General features: G+C 32.0%; 2 protein-coding genes across 2 annotated transcripts; both read right to left on the minus strand.

The window, feature by feature from the left end:
• Window positions 1-271: 271 nt before the first annotated feature.
• On the minus strand, window positions 272-1,735 carry LOC18107473 (E3 ubiquitin-protein ligase ATL42). The gene is made up of 2 exons (XM_052449168.1): window positions 998-1,735; window positions 272-953 (listed from the first exon to the last, which is right to left on the minus strand). The coding sequence occupies exons 1-2, from the start codon at window positions 1,618-1,620 to the stop codon at window positions 368-370; spliced, it is 1,209 nt and encodes a 402-aa protein (XP_052305128.1). The 5' UTR covers window positions 1,621-1,735; the 3' UTR covers window positions 272-367.
• Window positions 1,736-9,537: 7,802 nt separating this feature from the next.
• LOC18107470 (carotenoid 9,10(9',10')-cleavage dioxygenase 1) lies at window positions 9,538-25,109 on the minus strand. The gene is made up of 13 exons (XM_006371637.3): window positions 24,921-25,109; window positions 24,702-24,839; window positions 24,331-24,433; window positions 19,290-19,549; window positions 18,997-19,176; window positions 18,803-18,881; window positions 18,607-18,688; window positions 11,406-11,468; window positions 11,175-11,313; window positions 10,376-10,682; window positions 10,232-10,296; window positions 9,964-10,122; window positions 9,538-9,865 (listed from the first exon to the last, which is right to left on the minus strand). The coding sequence occupies exons 1-13, from the start codon at window positions 25,026-25,028 to the stop codon at window positions 9,749-9,751; spliced, it is 1,800 nt and encodes a 599-aa protein (XP_006371699.3). The 5' UTR covers window positions 25,029-25,109; the 3' UTR covers window positions 9,538-9,748.
• Between the last annotated feature and the right edge of the window lie 363 nt (window positions 25,110-25,472).

Genomic DNA, 25,472 nt, shown 5'->3' on the forward strand with positions numbered 1-25,472 from the left:
TGAGAAGTTTGAAGAGAAAACAATTGAGTTTTTGTATGTGAAGGCTACAAAACAACTAGTAACAACAATAGAGTTGTTGCTAGTCAAACCTGCTTGAGGGGAAGTGTTGGGGGCGGGTTTTCCTTATTTAGTTTTCTTGTAAGAATTGGGATTGATGTAAACCAACTATTTCCTATTTAGAATTTCCTATTGCTGTATATATAGAATAATAAGTTAGACACTTTTTGCCCTAACTTAAGTAGCACAAGTAGCAACAACAACTATGTAACAGTGTCACTACCAAATCTCATGTCGTCTTATAATTTGAAAGCTACTAACATGTGAAAATCTACAAATCAAACTTGTAAAGATTCTGCAACTATGAAGATCACACATTTGATGATTGTCTTTGGTACTCTAATTGTTGTATGTTTCTTTCTTGACCGGCAAACCATTGTATTGTTCGCCGTGCTATTGGCAGCCAAAGCTTTCTGATTCTCTCATCTGTTGCACCATTCCCAGGGGATGTAGATTCTCTTGTTTTGTTCCTCACACTTAGCTGTCTGAACCTTGAAAAAATTGTGATCTCAGACATTGATCTCTTCGATGCAGGATTAATCATTTTTGATGAATTTAAGCTTGAACTTGAAACAGAATTACTTCTGTCAACTGTAGTAAACTTGGATTCTAACAATCTCTTCCTTTCTATATCCTCCTTAATATTTTCAAAATTTTCATTCCTGGACAAGCCATCGTGGAATCTTGCACTACTTGATTTCAAAGGAGAAAATCTGTTGCTTGACATGACTCTAAGCATCTCAGTGTTCAAGGACAAAAAATCTGAAGAATTAACATCGCTCCATCGATTCTTGATAAGAACATCCGAAATAATGATCTTGTGCTTGAATTTATGCAAGAGTTTCCTGTTATCGTCAGCATTTCTACCTGCTATAATCAGCAACTCTTCCTTCTGTCTTTGTCATTGCTAATTTGGATGCTGCTTCTAGGGTTAAACCACAATGGACCTTGATGATCTTGCTCTCTTTCAACAAAGATCTCAAGATTAGGATCCTCTGTTAGATCTGAAGGATTTTGCAAGTATCTCCAACTTTTTGAGCAAGAGAAGCTCTTGAGATCCATAGGATCTAACTTGTATCTGCAAAGAGGACAGCTAGAGTGACTTGTTAGCCATTGGTCGATGCAATTCTTGTGAAATGCATGCATGCACTTAGGCAACAGTCTGAGGACCTCAGAATCCTCAAATTTTGATATGCAAACTGCACATTCCAGGCCTTCTTTTGAGCCTTTGAGTGAAGAAAACCTGAAAAAAGGCAGGGAATTAATCAATTCTTCATCGATCCCTGAAAATCTAGACCTTGATCGAATAAGTCCATGAACATTTTGGTGATGGCCGGGATTACTGCCTAAGAAATTATTTTGGTTTATCCTGCAGTATTTTGCGTAGGCAAGTATAAGAAACGTCATCGACAGCATGATCGAGATGATCCCGAGGACTACTGCAAGGCTTGGATGGAGTGGTTTGAGGATACCTGTATCCGAATCAGAAGTGATTTGGGCTTTGACATGAAAGAACAAGCTAAGAATTATGACGAGATGTAATTGATTCATAGAGATAGCCATACTGTATGCTGTCACAGTTTCTGTAAACAATTCCTATGCTTCTATAATGGCATTCTGCAAGGACAACTTTTTGTTGCGAAAGAATCTATTAAACTCCAAAAGCATAAGATCCTTTTTTTTTTTTTCCTATTTTATCATGATGGATTTTGTTCTTCTGATGTCTAATTATGGTTTGTCGATTAAGGCTGTCTTCGAGTGCGTATTTGATAGACTAGTTTCTATAGTTTATCTCAATATTGTCGTGAGTCAAGGCAAAATGTAATTTAGAATTGGTTCCTTGTCCTATAAGGGTAAGGCGGCCTGCAAATGGACCTCATGACTCGAACTTCTCTTCTGGTCGCATTACAAAACTCAGTTTATGGATTTTAATATTAAGAAAACAATCATTGTTTAAGGCAACTTGAACACTAGTGAAGCGGAAACAAAATTTGTCAATAGGCCGGGAGAGGTTGGGAAGAACTAACCATATTTCTATGCCTTCACATTGCTATATATTGACAGGCTTCGCAGGCCGAAATTGAATAACAATATTTTTTTCCTTTTGCTTCCCATTTAAGTCCCTGTCTGATGGAAATTGAAACTAAACTTTGTAAGAGAGATTAGTTATTTGCTTGCTATAAGAAAATGTAAAGCAATTTCAAGATTGCATTTGAGACTATGAAACTAATCGATGATCATATTGTTGAAACAAAAATTTTCTACAAATAAAATTTCATCATGTGTAATTTTTATTTTATTTTTACATAAAAAAATGAAATAAATGAGCCTTTATATATTTATTGGTTAATTAAAGGTTAAGATACAAGATGAGATATTTAAGGTATCTTGTTATAAATATAAGATATTATAAATAAAAATCAACCAATAAAATAGTGTTATGTGACATTGAAAAATGATCTAAGAGCCTTTATAAACTTCTATAGATAAAGGACCTCACCTTAAACAAAAAAATAAAGAGAAAAGAGAATTATGGGAAATACAAAATTTTCTTCAAGACAAGCTCTCCAAGTAAGAAACTCTCTCAAAAGCTTTTCAAGTAAGGAAACTCTTTCAAAAGCTCATAAGCCTTCTTTATATACGTTTAAAGTCTACAAAGAACGAAACTCTATTAAATAGAGCCTAAACGCCACATCAGAGTTTTTTAACAACACTAAAGACAAATAAAAAATACTCTTTAAAGAATCAAATCATCAAATGTCGTTTTGCAATATACACTAAAATTCATGTTCTTGCAAAACAAAAATGTTGGCTTAATTTCACAAATAAATAAAGTCATCATATACCAGATTCAAAGGAAGAATCAAAGGATTATATATTCTTTTGTTTAAATATTCTAAATAGAAATTGTATCCAGCTAGATATCTTAATAAATCAAATACTTGTACACATGTGCATCTTTAATTTTAGGTGCTAAAAATCATGTCTATAAATTTTTGATGACTCCACTAGGGATATATCTATCTCTTCTCTCCAAGAAAGAATTTCCAACAAGCTCTCAATGACAACTAGAAAGAACATGATCACCATTGTCGCTTCTAAAAACAACAAAACTTTTGTAATATCACTATGATTTTATCTGGCAATTTCTCAGTTAAATATGAAAGTTTAGGGTAATTTTTTTTTCTGACATTGCTAATCATATGAACAAGTATTACAGAACGCAATTACTTAATTTAGCACAATTGTTTTTTTAAGTATGGCATTCAAATTAATTACATATAATAATTTTGTTTTATAACCAAAAGGATTCATTCAACATCATTTACATAATTCGTTCAACCCATAATACATATTAATCAACATAAAGATACAAAAAGTGTCTAATATTCAAACAAGATTTACTCCATTGTTGCGAGGATCCTGAAAATAAAATTTACATTCTACCAACATAATCATCAAGAAATGCAATACATCATTTCACTACACTCATATGAAAATATTTTTCTATATATTTTATGATAAATCATTAATATTTTACACATTCATTTTCATTAAATTAATTTCATTTCTACCCCTTTCACTCAGGCACAACTCCCCCATCAGCCCAATTATCAGGCACTACTCCCTTAATAGGGACACTAACCTTTCCGCCGAAATCATTGGGCATTAGTTCATCCGTTCAATTACCGGGCATTAGTTCATCTATTGACATCAAAATATAAAATTACAGAATTTCTAATTAAAATTTACACATGCTTTTAATTAATGTTTCTACAAAGGTTCAAGGTGTTGGACACCTACCTGCTAGTGGTACTCGACTAGTAACTCTCTACTGCTGTCTGGAGCCTCTAACCTCTCATGTTCCATAAAAAAATCTCAAGATCTTTGTTAGAAAATAATATAAATTATATCTTGGGACCTCACCTAACAGGTTATGCTTTTAGGTTGAATTGGTTCTTTGATATGGTATCAGAGTCTTGATGACCAAGCGATCATGAGTTCGAATCTTATCATTTCTATTTATTTGATAAAAAAAATTTAAGCACAAAATAGTGTGGGTCTGTGCAAGTTTCAAGTCCAAAAGACTTTCACTAGGGTGTGTTAGAGAATAATATAAATCACATCTTGGGCCCTCACCTAACAACTTAAATTTTTAGGTTGAATTGATTCTTTGACAATCTCAATACCTCTTTATCCAATGATTTACTTAAAAGTCATCACATAGTACAATTCCATCAACAATTGTTTTTAACACCGGCCAAAATTATTTTATTTAATTTTTTTAAACATGCCTATCAAATGAAGAGAAATCCATTGATCAATTTATTCATTCCTCATTCCTAACATAGTTTCATTTTCTTTAATAATCAATTTACATGACCCAACATTCCTGTATTATATCAACAAATAAAATTCTTAGTTTTATTTAGCTCAATTTCATTCTTTTCCTTACACAATTCAAAACACAATCCATATTCCACTCATGGAATTTATTCATTCACTCTTTTCTTTATTCTCTTAATAATTACATATTTTTCAATCACCAATTAATTAATTAGCATAGCTAAACAATTTGTTTGTCATTAATTCAACAACTCAATCACCCCAAAATCCCACCTTTAGCTAAAATTCCCATTACCAAGAGGAATGAAATTTGTTTCTTACTAATTAACTTAATTAATGACTAGCCCAAGCATTTATCCCATCAACAAAAACACAATCAACATAAATCCATGTATTCAAACCACCACAACATCAAGAACCCACTTTTACATAATACTAATTCTACTCAATCCAAGAACAAACATAAAAAGCAACACAATGAATCATCATTGAGAGATTTCTTACCCTTGAAGAATGAAGAATCAAAAGTCAAAATAAGTTGAATCAAGTTCTCCTTCGGACTTCCCTCTAAGCTCAATTTTCATTCTCTAAAAGTACACTTTAACTCTTAAACTCCTTGTAGAATCCCTAACACCTCAAACCCTCTATTTAATTACTCAAAACTCTTCCTATTACACTTTTTTTTTAATTTGTGATTTTTCAAGCAATTTTCCCTATTCTCTCTATTTTCTTCTCTTGGCCAGCTACAAACTCTTCTTCTTCTTTTTTGTACTGCTGGTAGCTTATAAGAAGGGCTGTCTTGGGCCTATTTTTAATTTGGTGCTTGAAGAAATTTATAGACACTCATTTGTGCTATTTTATTATCTGTTTATTGTACTTAACTTGAAAAAATCTTATCGAACTCAAAAAATTCTGAAACTTTAACCTAAATTAAAAAAAAATATTTTACAAGACTCCATACAAAATTTCAATTTAATCTAATGACCAGATTGAAAATTACGTGCTACAGCATAAAACTAGCCAGTTTATGATTTTTCATCAAAAATTCAAATTTTCTTATTTCATTCTTGCATTAATGATATCAATTATTTACTCAATTCTCGATACCATTTTCTTATCTCAAATATATTTATTATATATTTTTACCATTTATTTCCTTTACAGACTTATTATCATTCCCTAGTAATGTTTCTGATTTTTAACTGGTGCTTACAGTACAATTCTTTTTTAAATTTTCTTTTCATTATAACTTATTGCAACTATTTTCTCATCCTCAGTACATATTTATTTCAAATATCCCATACAAAATTAATTTAATTAATCATTCATTTTTTTTAATCGGGGTTTACAGCTTTTGATTTAAGTTGTCGACATACGGTTAAATATTCTTCTACCCTACCATCACAATCAAAATCCATTGCCGAGTAGTATGTGCAAACTAAGCCTATTTTCGAGTTGTTGTTGAATGCAAATGGGACACGGGATCTCGTTGCTCTAAGGCTGAAACTACAAGTAACTCCACCATAACAATCAAGTGGACGTGGACTTTTTCTTCGGCACTCAAGGAGACTACATTGACAATTCACTTGTGGAGACTTCTACAAGTCAATCACAAAATAAGGTTTTAGATTTTAGCACCAAGTTAGTGATGATGACCGGGACTATATCTTTGGATGAAGTGGCTAATTTGACAAAACTCATTGAGAGGCTTTCAACTTCACTCTAGAAAAAAAACCACGAGATAACAGAGCTGATGAAAAAACTCGATACAGTAACAAGGGAGGCCAAAAGTCAACTACCAAGGCTATACAAGTAGATCAACTAGATGTTGTTGAAGATTTTATAATCAGGGCTACAAGGAATATCCACGGTATTACCGATGACATCCTTACTACAAATCAACTGAAAGAACTTATCAAGAAATCCATCATGGACCAAATAGAAAGTTTAGTTCAATCTTCGTATTATTATACGAAGCTGTACACCTAAAGGATTGACCTGCTAAGGATGCCTCTAAGCTATCAACCACCAAAGTTTCAACAATTCGATGGCAAAGGGAATTCAAGGCAACATGTGGCTCACTTTGTGGAGACTTGTAACAATGCCAGAATTGATGGCAATCTCATGGTAAAATAATTGTCAAAAAATCTTTAACGAAGCTCTCTTAAAAGCTCTCATACGTCCTTTATCTACGCTTGAAATCACTAAAGAACAAAGTTTTGTTGGATTGAGCCTAAATGCCCTATAAGAGTTATTCAATAAAACTTTGAAGATAAATCAAAGCTACTTTTCAAAGCATCAAATTATTAAATCTTGCTTTGCAATACATGTCCAAATTCGTATTTTTACAAAGCACAAATTAATATTGACTTGATTTTATAAATAAATTAAGTCACTATATACCAAATTTAAGAGAAAAATTAGAGGATTATTTATTTTTTTGTAATAATATTCTAAATAGAAATTCTATGTAGTTATATATCTTAATAAATCAAATATTTATACACATGTATTTATTTAATTTTAGATGCTAAAAATTATGCCTACACACATTCTTTTCTCGCCTTGAAGAGCCAAAATGATCGAGCAACAATTTGAGGTTTACGTTTTGTTAATTTTTTTCTACAACTATATATCATATCCAATTATAATTTACACGCAATAAAAAGTAACAGTGTGTATATATTGAGGGAAAGTAAAGGAAAGAAAAGTAATGGGAAGGAAATTAAGTCGTTTTTCTTTATTTGGATGCTGAAATTAGGAACATATATAAAGGAAATGAAGGGAAGGGGAAATGAGGGAAAATAAATCTTTAACTTTCTTCTTTAATACACATGTTTTATGTCCAAACTGGGAGGAAAGCTAAGGAAATTAAAAAAAAAATAAATAACAGAAGTTTGCTCATAATTAATATCCATCACTAATAATTATGTAACAATTAAAAATGAATAATAAGAAATCATTAGATGGACCTTGTTGACCGACCAATAAATTTATTACAAATCATTAAGCTTTTTCAAATCATTTAAATATTTAAAATATAAATATTTTTAAATTTATACATGGGCACGTAGATACAAACAACTCAAAAAAAGATTACAAGAAGAATTAATACAAAATTATGTTGAATAGGATGACCATATAAAAACCTTAATTTCAAATTTTATTACTAAATATTTTTTTTAATCAAAACTTAATATTACAGATATTCTAAGATGCTTATATATTATAAAAACCTGAACAAGGTTAGAAAAAAAAAAAGTTTCAAATCAAAGAGGAAGAAAATTATGAACCAATTTGAAACTATTGCAAATCCCGATTAGTTATGGATACTACAATATAAACTTATAGGAAAACTGACCTCTAAAATTTCTTAATAAAATTTAAATTTAATCCAACAATCCAAGAACAGCATATTCATTCACAACACGTATTACTCTTGCTCCCTTCTAATATGTCAAAAGTGCACACCACCCAGGCACACACAAACACAAAGTTCTCTATATAGAACTTAAACACCAACCTTACCATCAATAGCACAACAAGCACCACAAACTAATAAAGAGCACTTGATCTTTCCACCAACAATAATTATTGTTTTTTTCACTCATCATAAGGTTGCACTCCATCAACTCCACATACCATGAGACACCTGCAAACTAATGAAGAGCACTGATCTTTCCACCAACAGTGATCATTTTTTTTTTTCACTCACCATGAGGTCGCACTTCATTTCTTTATCACCACGAGGCACCTTCAACTCCACATACCATCAGACACCTGCAAATCCACATATCACGAGGCATATGCAACACCCTTTTCCATGCTTGACAAGGTAAGCTGATATGATTAATGTTTATAAATACTTATGATCACCAAGTAAAACATTCAAGCCATTGAGATTCAACAATTCAAGAACCACTTGTTTACTCACAATGCGTGTTGCTCTTGCTCCCCTCTCTATACACTTTTCTCACATTATTTATAATTTTTCTTGTATATTATTTTCTCATCTTATATCTACTAACTTAAATATTAAAGGGTCCTGTATTCTAATAAAAGACTTGTTTTTGCAAGAATAACTAAGTCCAAAGACAAAGCCTATAACATAGCCTACAAACTTAGCCCAGGAGACAACCATGAAAAAATCCAATCCAATCATGAAGTTTTCATGGCTTCATCAACAACAACAATTTGAGGCCATTTATTTATTTTCGTTTATTTCATAGTAATAGACATGTACATAACTCTCTGTAATGCATTTAAATAAATTTAAGCTATTACGATCTATATGATCTCTGGAATTCTCATATCGTTTTTCTGTGCTTTTGCAGCTAAATCTGTGCACGTTCACTGGCTTGTCTTAGGTTGTCTGTGTACGTAGTTTATATGGCTGTACGTATGTCTTGGCGCATTATGACGAACGTGCCTTTCAGCATTTTTTCCACACTCAAATGTTTGATGGGATGTGCCTTTGAGGCTCTACTTGGCCTTGTGGTATCGTGTATCACTTCTGCTTTCATTGGTTTATAACCATGCAGTTTCATGTTTTCTTGAGGCTCTAGCATGTGTAATTTTTAGGATGCTTTCCTTGAAGCCTTGATGCAATATAACGTATGGTTTATGTCGCATGGTACAAAACCCCTATGCTGCTGATGTCAGTTTGTTGTCTTGCAGACTGCTGCCACTAATATTTTCTGCAGGTCATATCTATAAATTCAGCGTCTTTTTATATATTCTTCCTCAAAATAGATGGCGGAGTCCCTCAAACCAGGCAGAAAGGGAAGAAGATGATAAACAAAAAATTTTAAATTCGAATCTCATTTATCTAATCTCTTCTGTTTAATTTTATTTGGAACTTCAGCTGATCAGGCTTTCTCGCATTCACTCCACTGCTAGAAGTTCAACTGAGCAGAATTGGTGCGTCATTTTCTTCTGTTTTTTGACAAGCTATAGATTAGACCTTAGAGGTAGCAATAATTATATCAATTCGTGCATTTGACCGACAGTATACCCATGAGATTAATTTTTAGTCTTTTTGGCACAAATATTTTTATATGATTATTCTTTGTTTTCCCTCTTATAATATTATACATTCTAATAGTTAACAATAATGAAAGAAAACGAAGAAAATAGTGTTCTGAACAGTATTAGTCCAATTTCTTGAAACTGAAACACATCATCAAACGATAAAACTTGGAATCCAGTTACACGTAAAACTCACTTTGTGCAACTTTTTCAACCCAAAAACAAATAGAAAAGAGGAAGGGGAAAAAAAAAGAAATCTAGAGATCATTTTACATGCAAAGACCAAAGTCATATTCGGTACAAAAAAGAAGGCATGCTAAGCTTGATTTGGCATGGAAACAAAGACTCCATGATGACCATAAGGCACTCTCTGGGGCAGAGTTAATATTGCAATTGGATCACTTTCAAACTTCTTTGCATCTATTATATAAACCTACAAGGAAAAAGGCGTTAAAGAGAATTTGAGAACTTGTGTCAAGAAATGTAAACCCAACTTAAACCACTGGTTTTGGAGAAAAGTCATCGACTTACTTGAGACACATTACGTTCTTCATTGTGTACAAAAGTAATAATCAAACCATCATCTTCTTCAACGCCTCCCTGTTTAGGCACAAAGGTGCTTCCTGTGCAGAATGTGTTCTCTGGAAACTTATGATACTCTGCCTTTACCGGTTGTTCATTGCTTCCCTCCTGCCATGTAAATTCAAGCAGCAACCATGTATACATTTCCATGCTTGGAAATCCAAATTGAATAGCATAGAGTGATGGAAACAAAAGGGATATGCATAAATGAATTTACCTTTGAGAAGGCTGACATTTCTTCATTAAAGTGTAATTTGGCTACAGATCCATATTTACAGATTCCTGACGCATGGAAAAATGTCAATCTCAATTTTGTAAAATGTAAAAGAAATGTATGCATCGAGGATGGATTTTTTGTTACCAGAAATAGAGCTTGCCAAGGAATCGATGACTTGTGTGTACCCATACTTGTGTTTTAAACCAGTGACATCTTCATTGATGAAAGGAAAATCCATGGAGCAGTCAGCACCTGTTAGATATTTCTCCTTAACCTCCCCAGTTACCACGTTTAGTCTCCATTCATGTACGCGGTGCAAGAGATATCCATTTTCTGTTAAACCATCAGCATCATCTGACTTAAATCCTTTCGAGAACCACTCGAACTTGTCCTGACCCCAATCTGGACCCGGTATGATGGATGTAACAGCCTTACATCCCCGCACAACAACCTGTCCATGATCGGTGAAAGATTTAATTCAGGAATGAACATTCAGCAATAAATTTATTATCAATAAAGAACCAACTCAACCCAAAAGCTTAAGTTGTTAGGTGAGTTCCCAAGATATGATTTATATTATTCTCTAACACACCCCTTCAAGTGAAAGCCTTTTGGGCTTGAAACTTGCACAGGCTCATATTACCTTGTGCTTAATTTTTATCAAATAAATGGGGATAGTGAGATTCGAACTCGTGACCGCTTGGTCATCAAGGCTCTGATACCAAATCAAAGAACCAACTCAATCCAAAAACTTAAGCTGTTAGGTGAAGTTTCAAGATATGATTTATATTATTTTCTAACAAGAAGTAACTAAACCAATTAATATCAACCAAAAACTAGAGACTGTTAGAGCTTTCTGCTGATCAACATTAACAGTACTTCAAAAATTGAGGGCAACATTCTTTCTTTGTTATACTTGTCACCAATTACTCAATTTTCTCACCTCATTACTGTCCTCAAAACAATTGACAATATGAAATGTGCAGTTTGGTTCTACTTCAAACCACTTGACTGACTCTGCACTCCCGTAACGAGGCATCACTCCAATCCTCGCAGTCTCTTTCTCCTCATACTTCATCAATCTGCATGTGAACATGGATACCTCTTTCTATAAGCAAGTGATTGTGTAATTGGCATTGCTTTAAAGAAATCCAATCGATAAATCTATACTTACTGTCCACCCTTGATGACTCTTGTTATGTCAACTATCAGAGGATGATCAATGATCACGTTGTAGCTGATACACAAAAAATAATGAACAATAATGAAACGGTTCTAATATATTTGTTTCGGATTGACCATATGCTGGGTTTGTCTTAAATTCCGGTACAAGTGAGAAACAAATACATTCATGTGCTTGTAACTTAACTAGCAAAAGAAGCATAACTAAAATAGCTTATTGGATAAACAAAAAGCCTTGGATCATATAAAAGTTTAAGGTTCTTATATTTCAGATTAAAGGCAAAAAATGAGTGCTTATTTGTCTAGTGACTAGAGAGAAGAGAGAATTTTAAAGTGATTTCCTTCTACGTGTGAGGTAACTTTGTAAAGAATAATAATAAAAAAAAATTCTTCTATCTTGTATCATGCTAAAACATATAGATTGAATGAAAGTGAGATTAGGTTATTTAGGAATTTAGGTTAAAAGAACGATTTTGTATCACTCCCTTAATCTCTAGCTTTCTCATAGTAAATTATTCTTTATATGTTTTGTTAGATAAAATCCTAGTTAATAAAAAAATCCTAGTTATTATAAGAATTCTTAATAATAATAAAAAAGATTTGAGCTAAACTAGTTTATTAGAATCTTTATTTAATTATATAGTTAGATTAAGATAGTTAGAGGTGTCGTGCTCTCCTCGCGTGGGCACGGCGTTGCGGTGTCACTTTCCGGGCGGTCCTGGAATAGTTTTTGGTTGGATAAAGAAGTCGCCAACGGATATTATGGTTACTAGAAACTCAAACTGGTCTTTTAAATATTCTAGGCAAGTGACTGATTGCATAAAAAAATGCTTTAGCACCCATAATACACCTTACTTGAGGTAAGCTACATTGTTTTTTTTTTGTTTGATTGTTATGGTCTGATGATGTTTCTATTCCTATTATGACGGATTTGCTACGATGAACAAATTCACGTTTTCTAGGTCAAGAACTTGGTCTAGAATAGTGAAATGTCCTGAATTATCATAGAGGCTTTTTTTCATGACAAACTTGGAATTTTTAGCTATCACGTCATTCCAAATAATATTTCTAATAAAATTCTTTGCAGTTTTTTTATCCTTATATTATGAGTGAATGAGTTGTATTATTTCCAATAATATTTTGGATATTAACCTCATACAGGTTTTTAATTCTTATATTAAAGTGAGTAATAATAAATTATTATCCCTAATAATATTTTGGATATTAATATCTTTTAGGTTTTTTATCTTTATATTAGAAGTGAATAATATATTCTTCTTTCCAAAAATAATTTTTTAATATTTTTTAAATATAGGCTAAAATCCTTTGGAATTTTATAAACTTGTTGTAAAATCCATGCAATTTAAAAAAAAAACATGCCAAAGTATTTTAGATTTTTTAAAAAAAAACAATGCTCAAATAATTTGAAGGATTTTTGGCCATATGTAAGAAAAAAATAAAGTATATTTTTTAAATTTTTTAATCATTTTTTAAGTTTTATTTGATAAAAACTCATTTTTCTTTGTAATAAAACTGTCAAAACATGCCTACAGAGGTGTTTTTCAAACACATCCTTAAAGCAAAAAACCCTTTAGCAAAAAGAGTGCAAGTCAAACAACGTCTTAACCCTTTGACCTGTTTTTTACCCCGACTAGGTTGACCTGACCAAGTTTACCCAACTGGGTTGACTTGAAATCTTTTGGTTTGACTATAAACCAAACCAAAGACCTTGGTTTGACTCGAAAACAAAATGAAAGCCAAAAAATAGATTAAGCACCAAAAAAGTACAAAATAACATGAAAAAACCAATCAAACACAAAAAAATAAAGAACACGAAGAACATTCAAACCCAAATTCTAGCAACATGAATTCTAATCCAGACCATATTTCATGAAATGAAATAAAAGGCACAAAAAGGATGTAAATCAATCACTAAACAATAATCAAACATAAAACATTGACGATTATCAATCAATAATCATGATTTAGTTAAAATAGGTTTCAGTTTAAAACCAAAACCCTAGATCATTATCTAATGATGTCATGCGAAGGTCAAGATACAAAGAAATGGACCAAAACTGGTCCAAATCATGGCGCTAAGGCAATGCTCTTGCCAATAAAATGAAAAAAACTGCCTAGTAACTCAGAAATAGCCTAGAAACCCAGCACACTATCAAGCCTCCAAAACTGGTATTTTTTTACTTCTAAAACATGCTTCCTTCTTTCTACCAAGTCACATTACTATAAACAAATATATTTGAATAAAAAAAACTAACAAATAACATCAAAACATCAAAATCATGCAAGAGATTCAAAACTTCAAAACTGTCAAAGCTAAACAACCTACATGTTTATGCAATTTGGATTCAAATTGGTTATAAACCTTTAATAGATCCCAAACAAAACCTAGAAACCAAAAACATGTATCAGCCAACACAGAAAACATCACAAACCTTATTGCTATATTTGGCAGATTTCAAAACCAATTCATTTCATCAAAACTTATCCAATAAACATCACCTAAGTATTCAAGAACATCAACAAACAACTCAAAGCAAGATTTAAACAATAAAAACAACATTTTTACGTATTAATAAAAATCAAAACTATAGAACATCGTAACACTAAAGCAAGTTCAAAAACATCATTAAACATGTAAAACAAGCTAGATGTGTGCCTCATAGACATCACCTATTAGGTTAGTGATGGATTATACCTTCCCAAAACTTAGAATAGTTATTGCCTTTCTTCCTTCAAAAATCCAATCTTTTGCTCAATCTTTAACTTATCCTTTTAGCTCTTAGATGCCAAGCAATAAACTTGATTATTAATTAACTCCAAGAATAAGCTTTTTCTCTTCTTTTCCTTGCCTTTTTTTTCCTCTCCTTCTTTGATTTTCAAGGGGGTATTTATAGGGTTTCAAACTATGATTTTTATGGATTTAATCAAAGATTGATCCTCATTCATCAAAGCTTGACCCTCTAATCAAAATGAGATGTTATAAGCCTTTAATAAGATACCTCTAATAAGTTTTTAAGTGTGAAAACACAAAGAAATTGAGTGGTTTTACACAAAAGGGTATCTCAGTCAAGGCTAACTGAGTTGACCAATGTCTTGGCTTTGCTAGAGCAACTTCGATATAAACGTCATCAGAGACCACCTGAACTTGGTAGAGGAGAAGCATACCTATTGCTTGGATCTATCCTTACTCAATTTAGAGGTGTAACCCCACCTTCATTCATTTAAAAGTGTCAACTCAATCAGCCTATAATCTAAAAATACAGTGATGGTTGATCGGGGACAAGATGTTGTTGAGTTCATTGAAGAAAATAAGATGTAAATGTTTGATGAGAGTAGCTGATATTTGTTAAGGGAGTGTTTCTCAGTTGAATGGTGGTGGTTACAACCCTAAAGGTGATCAATGACGCCACATTCATTCGCTTATAGGTGCCTACTCGATCAGCCAAAACTATCAAAGAAAAAGCTAAACAATGCCCGAACAACACGTCGTCTAGGTTAAACCCTAAAAATCAAGATTTTTTTAATTTGGGATTTGTCAAACTTCAATTTAGTCTATGTTCTTCCAATTGCTTTTAATTGCACCCATAATTACCTCTCAAACTATTAATTTCATCCAATTTCACCCTTGCTAAACTCAATTATCAACCCCAAAGTTGACTATCTATTTCATTTTAGTTCTTGGTTATGAAATTATGCATTTTGACCCTCAATTGATCAATAAACTTCTAATTTATTCAATTTAGCCCCTATTTTGATTAATTTCAACCCTTGTATTCACTTGTCTTTTTTGGTTTGGTCCTTGATTTTGGATTTCTTCAATCAGGTCCCTAATTGCCCATCAAACCTCAATATATATACAATTAACTCCTTAAAATTACAATTAAACCCCTAAACTTTAATTCCTTCCAATTAAAGCTTAAATTAACTTCAAAAATCAATTTTATTACAATTAATCCCTCAATAAATTCAATTAAACCTTGAAAAAAACTAATTGAGTCCTTAAACATCTAATTTTGTATTTTCCTTGCCAATACGGCCTTTATTAGTCAAAAATATGTTGTCAAATTTTTCAATCATGTGTATTTTGATATTCTTCAACTAGTCTTTAGCAAATTCCTGGGTGTTATAATATATTCTTCTTAATGATATATTTTTTATACTTTCCTCAACATTTTTTCAATTTTTTGTATTTTATCTTTTTTATAATTTTTTTGCATGTTTATATGGGGCACTAAAATGGGTAACAACAAGAGGTGTGATCTCATTATAAATATAAGGGCTAATGTATTCAAAATTTAAGCATGTTTATGTGTGTTGATAATAAAAGTGTTTGTTGATAAAAGTGAATAATCAATAAAGATTGAGAGGTTTATCTAAATACTTGTTTATTTTATTTTCAACAATTGGTATCAGAGCTTAGGTTTATTAGAAGAGGAAAACACAATAACCTTTTCTCTTTTCTTAGTTAAAAACATAGCAGTGTTTTCGGTAGTCGTAGCAGAACAACAGTAGCTAATTGAAACCAACAGTGTTACAAGGAACCAACAATGTTTATCGATCAACCAATAGCAACTACATTTCATCAGTAGATCAATTTGAAAATAAAGTAGAAATGATCTTTGTTCAACTTATGAAACTATAATAGTTTTAGAACCTTCCTAGCGTAGTGTTTAGAGCAGCAATAGTGTTGAACTAAGTCCTCCCAGCAACTCACACAAGCAATAGCTAATCAAAGCAGTGAATAAGCCCTCAAAACTTGCAGCAAATTAGAAGAAATTGTAGCAAGAAAATTTTTCTTTCCAATAAATTATTGACAATTCATTATCCCTTTATTATGGAACCAAGATTTTTTTTTGAAAAGAAAATTATCATGGCTTCCGATAATTTTGTTAAACCCGTCATTCCTCAATTTGTTGGATATTATGATCATTGAAGTATGTTTCTCAAGGAATAATTGAACCACCATCCGGATCAACAATATTAGATGTGCAAAGAATAAAAATATAAGCGCAATGATTGAAAGATTTCAAGACAAAAAATTATCATTTCAATTGATTGACCGATCAATCTTGGAAACCATTATTTGTAAGGAAACCTCTAAGGATATTTGGGATTCAATGAGAAAGAAGTACCAAGGCATAACTAGAGCAAATAGGCAGCAATTTCAAGCACTTCAATCAAAATTTAAATTACTTAAGATGAATATGGAAGAGTAGGTCACAAATTACTTTTCACAGACGATGGCAATCGTTAACAAGATGTAAATTCATGGTGATAAACGAAGGATATCACCATCATTAAGAAGATTCTATGATCATTGACACTAAAATTTAATTTTATTGTGTGTTCAATAAAGGAAGCTAAGGATATTGATGAACTTTTCATTGATGAATTGCAAAGTTCCTTGCTAATTCATGAGAAAAAGTTGAATTGACAAGACAAAAAGGAGAAAGCTTTACGAGTCTCATCTAATAATTATTTTTCTACCTCACAAAGAGTTGGTCGAGGAAGAGGAAGGATCACAAACAACAATTATGGTAGATTTTAACCATATTAGAAATTTAAAGATAATTAGTTTTATAATTCTCAAAGAAGAGGAAAAAGATATGACAATAATCATTCAACTTCTTACAAACCAAAGTTAGTGGACAAATAAAAGGTTGAATGCTTCAGGTGTCACAGGTATGGACATTAAAAATCTGAATGCCACACTAATTTGAATAAGAATAGTGGTAAAAAAAATCTATTTTTATATAGAAGGAAGATGAAACATCGTTATTGATGGCTTGTCATATGAATAAGAAAAATCATAAGGGAAAGTTTAAAACTTAGTGGTAGTTGATTAATAAAGAAAAAGAAGAGCTAAGAAAGGAAGTCAAACATGTAGCTGAAGAGAGAGAAGTTGTCTCTTAGTTGCTCTAAGATGAGAATGATAACCTTAAACTAGAGAAGAAAGCAATACAAGATCAACATAAGCAAGATGTTAAGTCATTTAATCACGAACGTGAAGATTTCGATAAAATGGAGCAAGAATGCTTTGAATGGTTCAAAAGGATTAAAAAGGAACAAACAAACTTCTTGTTGGGTATAAAGATGTGGAAGAGGGAATCGGAGAGTAATTTTGATAAAAGACATGAAGAGATAGAAAGCTATTAAAGGATAAAGAGAAAGCCTATGAGCTAAAATAGAGAAGTGAGCTTCAACATATTGCTTCTCATAAAGAAAAAGCATAAAACAAGTTGGAACAAGTTATTTTATTAAAAAAGAAACTTAATCATGAGAAATAGAGAAGCCTATGAAAAATGCACCACAACTAGTAGATGATCAAAGCCCACTTGAAATATCAACAAATAATGATCAACGATCACAACATATTAGAAAAGAGCTTACTTGGATAAATGTTTATGAGGTAACTGGAATCAAACAATCTAATGATTCACTTCCTCATTTTGCTCTATTCTCATATTATGATCTTGTGATTTCCAAAGATATTATTAAAGAAATAAAGTGGAAAAAGGCTTTGGATGATGAAATTGATGTCATTAAAAAAAGCAATACTCGGGAATTAATAAAGTTTCTAAAAGGACTAAAAACCATTGGTGAAAAATGGAAGTTTAAGGTTAAAGAAGAATCATTCATTGTTAAACTAATTCTTTAAGAATATTAGTTTAAAGGAGAGAATGTTAGATAAAATCCTAATTAATGTAGAAATCCTTGATAAAAAAAGAATTATGTTAAACTAGTTTATTATAATCCTTGTTTAATTAGATAGTTAGAGGTGCAATCTCTTTATCAATATATAAGGGCTAATGCATTTAGAATTTAAGCATGTTTATGTGTGTTGATATAAGTATGTTGATAATAAGAGTATGTGTTGATAAGAGTGATTAATCAATAAAGATTGGGAGATTCATCCAAATACTTCTATGTTTTATTTTCAACATTTTTTTGTATGTAATTGATAGTGCTTATTATTTATATATTTTGTACTTTTATTTTGAGATTCTTGAGCTATCTCCGTAACATTAAATTATCTTCAAAGTCAACATAGAAGGATTTTCTAAAACTATAAAAAGTGATCTTAATATTGTTTTTGTGCTAATTTGGATCCACGTAAGAGAAAATTGGCCTTTGGACAAGCAAAAAAAAACATACTAATATATTGAACTTACTTTTGTGTAACCCCTATGTCATGGTTGAGGACACTTCTATTGAACTTGAGATCAGCTTTATGCAATAACTTCTCTCCATCAGCTAAAATGTGCAACCAAAAAAGGTACATTTATCGATTACAATTCATGAATAAACTATTTTGTTTTAAATTTGAAATAATAGAGAACATCATGAAAAATATAAAATCATACATACCAGATATAACTCCAACTACACAGTAAGGTTTCATCCCATCGAAACCTAACATAACCAGTTCCCCTGAACCAGGAGCTTTCTGTAATGTAAAGAAATTCTAATTCATATATAATATAAAAAGGTATGACTAAGACACTAAATAGGCATGGTTTAATATTGATTTTCTAGCAATAATAAAGGCAAATTGAAAGAACCTTTGGATGGCTAGTGAACGGCCGATCCCATGCTCCATTAACATCCCAATAATCAAGACTTTCTAAGGTAGATATGCCAACCTCTTGAGGTAGGTAATTGTCACCAGTTGCATAAAGCTTCCCAGAATGAAGAAAAATGTTGACATTTTGATAGTGTTTAGCAATTGTGCCAAGTCTCAACTAAAAAGGCATTATATATAAGGATTAGATCCATCTAGGTATAAAGCAACACTATATTTATATAAAAATAAAATCATTAATTCCTCAATTAAAGATATGTATGTCAAATATACCGCATTGATAAGGTTTGATGCTAAGATAGCTAAAGAATCTCCTTCCAAGTTTGGTAGGAAAACTGGCATGTTCCTTTCTTTCTCTATTTTGAAGGATTCAGACTCAACAAATTTGTTCTTGTAGGAGACAATCCAATTCCCACTAGCATTCTTTCTGAAATAAAGTGCATGAAGCATCCCTTCTCCTTCTACCCAAATTTGGCTTGTTTTTCCAAAACTTGATACTGTTGATTTTAGACCACCAAATAGAGGATTTGAACCTGCATTCCACAAAGAGAGAAACACCATTTATTTTCTAGTGATAAGTGTTGAAAATAAATTAGATTTTTGATTTTTCTGAAAAACAAAGGAACCGGTCCACTGATTGAGAACCAATCAACTAGTTAAGTCGGCAGAATTAATTTTCCTGATCATATTAGATTTTTGTTTTTTTAGTTTAATTTCTTATTTGTCTAGGACTGTAGGCCTATAAAAGTAGTGTAAAAGAGAAAAACACTTAATAAAATATATCTTCCTCTCAAATTTCTTCTTGTTCTTTAGCTTTGCAATTTAACATTATTATCCATAATAAGCTACTACACTAATTTTCTTTCAACAAGTGGTATCAAAGTTTATTCTGATTGTTTGACATGTCTAATTAAAACTTCTCACTTCAATGTCCTTGTTTGACAAATAATAACTATGAAATTTAGTGTATCCGTATGAAAGCTTAGCTAGGTTCTCAAGATTTATGGGGAACAATTGAAAAGGGCTTTGAAAAGCTTGTGGAATAGTGATATTGACTTCAACCTAAAGGGAGGTTGTGCAAAAAACATGAAGAAATGATCAACAAACACTCACAATCATCCACCAATGTCTAGATGATACCACTTTTGAGATGGTGGTTAACACAACCACCGCCAAGCAAGCATGAGAAGTTTTGCAACAATCAAACTAAGGAGCTAATAATATATAAAAAAAAAAGTACGCCTATAAAAGTTACGAGGTGACTTTGAAAAGTTACATATCCTTGAAGTAGAGAGTATTTCTGATTACTTTACTAGAGTATTAGCCATATACAATCAGATGAAAAGATATGGGAAGAATATAGAAGAAACGAGTGTGGTAGAAAAGATCATACACTCGCTACATAAGAAATTCCATTATGTTGTGGTTGCGATAGAGGAATCACAAAATATGGATTTTTGACAATTCAAGGTCTCATGAGAAAACTACATGTCCATAAAGAAAAAGTCAATGAAATTCAAGAAGATATTGGTGTATAAGCACTCTTCTCAAAATTATCTATAAAAGAGAAGCAAGATGACTCCGGATATAAACAAGGAGGTAGAGGTCATGGATAAGGCAGAGAAAAAAAAGAAAAGAAAAATTTGGAAAAGAAGGCTGAGGTACCCTCAACAGATCAACTAGTCGATTGGCGACTCGTTGAAACTAACCGGTTGATCGGATCCTCAGACAGTAGTTATCCAAGACCTAGGTTAAAAAATTAAGTGTTATAATTGTTAAGAAAATAGGTCATTATGCCATTGATTGCTAGAATCCAACAAAAAATATTGAAAAGAATGTCAATTTAGTAGTAGAAGAGGAGCAAGAAGCCACCCTATTACTAGTCCATAATGAACAAATGAAAACCAAAGAAAACACATGGTATCTTAACAATGGAGCCAGCAATCACATGTGTGCGAACAAGGCTAAGTTCATGGAGCTTGATGAATTAATTAAAGTTAATGTCACATTTGCAGATCATTCAAAAGTTTTCATCAAAAGGAAAGGTATGATTCTGATTCAAATGAAATATGGTAGTCATCGATTTATTGGTGATGTTTATTATATCCCAACTGTAAAAAAAAAAAAAGAGCAATATATTAAGTTTGAGACAATTATTGGAGAAAGGTTATGAAATTAAGATGAAAGATCATACTTTCACATTACTTAATACTCATGAAACTATAATTGAAAAAGTAACCATGACAAAGAACATGATGTTTTTACTAAACACAGAGACAGATGTGCCCAAATGCCTAAAGATATGTGTGAAAGATGAGACTTGGCTTTGTCATATAAGACTTGGGCAAATAAACTTTGATAGCTTGAAGATGATGACGCAAAATGAGATGTTGTAGGGTCTACCATCTGTCAAACATCCACATTAGTTGTGCAAAAGATGTTTAGTGGGAAAACAATTCCGCACGAGCTTTCCAAAGGAGTCTACATCTAGAGCAAGTTAACCCCTACAAGAGATTCACGAAGACATATGTGGTCCTATTCAACCATGCTCAGTTGGTAAAAAAAAATGTATTTTTTACTCTTCATTGATGGTTATAGTAGAAAGACATAAGTATATATTTTTAAAAAAAGTCTAATGTATTTAATTGTTTTAAATAAGTTTAACGAGTTTTATGAAGATTAAGGTATAAAAGGACTCCTAACAATGCTTAGATCCCCAATATGGCAAGAAGTATGTCTAAAACTAAGAAGATGCCAAAAGAATTTTGGGCTAAAGTTTTATATTGTGGTGTTTACTTGTCAAATAGGTGTCCTACGAAAAGCTTGGATGGCATGATACCACAAGAGGCATGGAATGGAAAAAAACCAAGTGTTACTCACTTAAAGGTGTTTGGGAGTATTAGATATGTGCACATAGATGATCCAATGAGGACCAAACTAAATGTCAATAGCAAAAAACTGAACTTTGTGGGCTATGATCAAAAGTCCAAATAATACAATCTTTACAACCCCTATAAAGGAAAGATGGTAATTATTAGGGATGTCGAGTTTGTTGAAGAAGGAGAATAAGATTGTGAGGTAGATGGTGGTGAGAAGTATGACTATCTACCAGTTCTTGATAAAGAGAAAGAGAAATATGAAGATCATCAAGAACTAGTTACTCCTCTACAATCACCAATGAACTCAAATTCACCTTTATCATCTTCTTCTAGTAAAAGTTCAAGTAGTGACAACCCACCAAATCCACAAAGAAAGATGAAGAGCCTTGATTACTTGTATGAAGTAACTAATCCAATTGATTCAATTGATAATGATCTAACATTATATTATCATCTTGCCATGTGTGAACTTATAGCGTTTGAAGAAGCAATAAAGGATGAAAAGTGGAGAATTACTATGGATGAAGAGATTGCATCAATTAAGAAGAATGACATATGGAAATTGAATCCTGGACCAAGAAAAAGAAGTCAATAGGTGTCAAGTGGATCTACAAAGAAAAGAAAAATATCAAAGGAGAAGTGGAGAGGTACAAGGTGAGGTTGGTAACAAAAGGCTATAGTCAAAAGCAAGGAATTGATTATGATGAAGTTTTTGCTCAAGGTGCTAGATTAAAGACCATTCAATTGATAATTACCATAATTGTCCAACATAGATGGAAAATCTATCAAATGGATGCCAAGTCAGCCTTGCTAAATGGCTTTCTTGAAGAAGAGGTCTACATTGAGCAACCTATGGGTTATGAAGTGAAGGGACATGAAGAAAATGTATTAAAGTTAAACAAAGCCTTGAAATGGATTTAAACAAGCCCCAAGAGCTTGGTATAGTCATATTAATAGTTATTTCTTAAAGAATGAAATTATAAAATGCCCCATAAATATGCTATTTATGTAAAGATAAAAGAGAGTGGTGATACTCTTATTATATGCTTGTATGTGGATGACTTGATCTTTTACAGGCAATAACCTAAAGATGTTTAAAGACTTTAAGCAAGCATTGATCAAGAAGTTTGAGATGACAGATATTGTTTTATGACCTACTATATAGGGAATGAGATCAAACAAGGAGAAAATAGAATCTTTATGAATTAAAAGAGTTTGCAAAAGAGATTCTCAAGAAGTTCAAGATGGAAGATTGTGCAAAAGTGAATGCTCTAATTGAGTGTGGACTAAAGTTGTCAAATAATGATAAAAGAGAGAAGATAAACTCTACAACATTCAAGAGCCTAGTTGGGGGTTTAAGATATTTGACATGAACTCGTCCAAATATTCTCTGTGAAGTAGGACTTGTGAGCAGGTTCATGGAGACACCAACTATGACACATCTCAAAGCTTTGAAGCGAATTATTTGATATATCAAAGGTACCATAGATTTTGGCTTATTATATGGTTACTTAACAACTTTAATCTTGTGGGTTATAGTGATAGTGATTGGGCTAGAGATATGGATGATAAAAAGAGCACTACAGGTTTTGTATTGTACATAGGAGACATAACATTCACATGGAGTTCAAAGAAGCAATCTATAGTCACATTATCGACTTGTAAAGCTGAATATGTACCTGCTATAACATGTGTTTGTCATTTCATATGAATAAGAAGATTATTGAAAGAGTTATAAATGTGATAAGAGAAGCCTACAAAAATTTATGTGGATAACTCATCAGTCATTACCTTAGCAAAGAATCCTATATTTCATGACAAAAGTAAGCACATTGACACAAGATTTTATTACCTATGAGATTCCATTACAAACAAGGAAGTAGAAGTCAAATATGTAAAGACTCAAGACCATGTCGCAGATATTTTCACAAAGCCACTAAAAAATGATGTCTTTGCCAAGCTGAGAGATATGCTAGGAGTTATCAGAAATCAAGTTTAAGAGGGGTGTTGAAAATAAACTAAATTTTTAATTTTTCTAAAAAACAGAGAAATTGGTTTACCGGTTAAAAACTGGTCGACCGATTAAATAAATAGAATCACCTTTCCTTATCAAATTATATTTTTCTTTATTTAGTTTAATTTCTTATTTGTCTAGAACTTTAAGCTTATAAATAGACTTGTAATCACAAGCATCAATGAAGCATAGAAAAGAAAAAATATATGTATAGAAAAGAAAAACACTTAATAAAACATACATTCCTCTTAAATTTCTTCTTATTTTTTATTCTTTAGCTTTGCAATTTAGTATTACTATCCATAATAAGCTGCTGCACTAATTTTCTTCCAACAACAAGTTTAAAGTTTGTGGAATATTATAATCCATCACATGCCATATATAGATACATATTAATGGTTACATACAGTATGATACATACCATTTCTTATGTACACACCCTCTGGGAAATCTACTGGAATCTCTCCTTCGATTGAATTAACGTTAACAGCTTCTCCAATTTCTTCAACAGGTGCCAAGTTGCTCTATAATATATATGATCAATGTTAATTTTTCTTTTTAAGAGAGATATTATTGGTTCTTAATTGTGTACAATCCATGAACTCATCTTGAATGTCATGTACTGAATATAACTCGTAGTATACTTACTTTTAGCTTGTTGCTGAAGCAACAATTACCCCAGGCGGCAAATTCAAAGACTATCAGAGTTTGCATATACATTCATTTCAGCATAAATATTGATCAAGCTCATTAAAAATTATGTATTCTCATTGGAAAATGGAGTAATAATACCTGAGAAGGGAGCAATGGTTGGTCAACGAATTGGAATGCAGAATCGACAAATGCATCCAACATTTTCCTGGAAGTGTTTTTCATGCTTTGGGAAACGTCAATCTTCATTTGCAGTTGATGCAGCTCGTTGAAGAAAGGCTGGTGACATGCTAAAACGAGCCATCAGACTTCATTTACAATATCCATTAACTTTTCAGAGTTCAAGGTCGATTGTCATACCTTAAACGTTGAGGATAGTGAGGTTTTGAGTCGATCAAAGCTCTCAGAGGCAAAAGGCTTAAGAACTGATCCATTTACTTGCAAAGAAACACAAGAGAATGCTGCCATCTAATTACTTACGTATGCCGACGCCAATTGTCCTTGTATTAGCTTAGTAGAGGAAACAACCTCCTGCCCTATTTATTAGCCATGGCTTCATAAACGTTTCAAATAGCAGCATTCCTGCCTTTTCATTATTGATTACTATTTTTTTTTTGGAAATATTCATAAACCCAATAGTTTAAGCTGTTAGGTGAGGTCACAGGATATGATTTATATTATTCTCTAACACACCTCCTTAAGTGAAAGCTCTTTCGGCTTGAAACTTGCACAGACTCACATTACCTTGTATTTAATTTTTATCAAATAAATAGGGATGATGAGATTCGAACTCGTGACCACTAGGTCATCAAGACTCTAATATCATGTCAAAGAACCATCTCAACCCAATAGATTAAGTTGTTAGGTAAGGTCCCAAAATATAATTTATGTTATTCTCTAACACAGCTCAGA

This window comes from Populus trichocarpa, chromosome 18, assembly GCF_000002775.5.
Source record: "Populus trichocarpa isolate Nisqually-1 chromosome 18, P.trichocarpa_v4.1, whole genome shotgun sequence".
Classification (NCBI taxonomy): Eukaryota; Viridiplantae; Streptophyta; class Magnoliopsida; order Malpighiales; family Salicaceae; genus Populus; species Populus trichocarpa.

What these genes read in the sequence shown, in the direction of transcription:
- LOC18107473 (XM_052449168.1), bottom strand. Translation starts at nt 1,620, where the DNA reads ATGGCTATCTCTATGAATCAATTACATCTCGTCATAATTCTTAGCTTG. An exon ending in CAAGATCATCAAGGTCCATT is followed by an intron (nt 954 to 997) that starts GTGGTTTAACCC and finishes GCAATGACAAAG; the next exon opens with ACAGAAGGAAGAGTTGCTGA.
- LOC18107470 (XM_006371637.3), bottom strand. Translation starts at nt 25,028, where the DNA reads ATGGCAGCATTCTCTTGTGTTTCTTTGCAAGTAAATGGATCAGTTCTT. An exon ending in GTTTTGAGGACAGTAATGAG is followed by an intron (nt 10,683 to 11,174) that starts GTGAGAAAATTG and finishes GATCATGGACAG; the next exon opens with GTTGTTGTGCGGGGATGTAA. An exon ending in AAATGTCAGCCTTCTCAAAG is followed by an intron (nt 10,123 to 10,231) that starts GTAAATTCATTT and finishes TTTACATGGCAG; the next exon opens with GAGGGAAGCAATGAACAACC.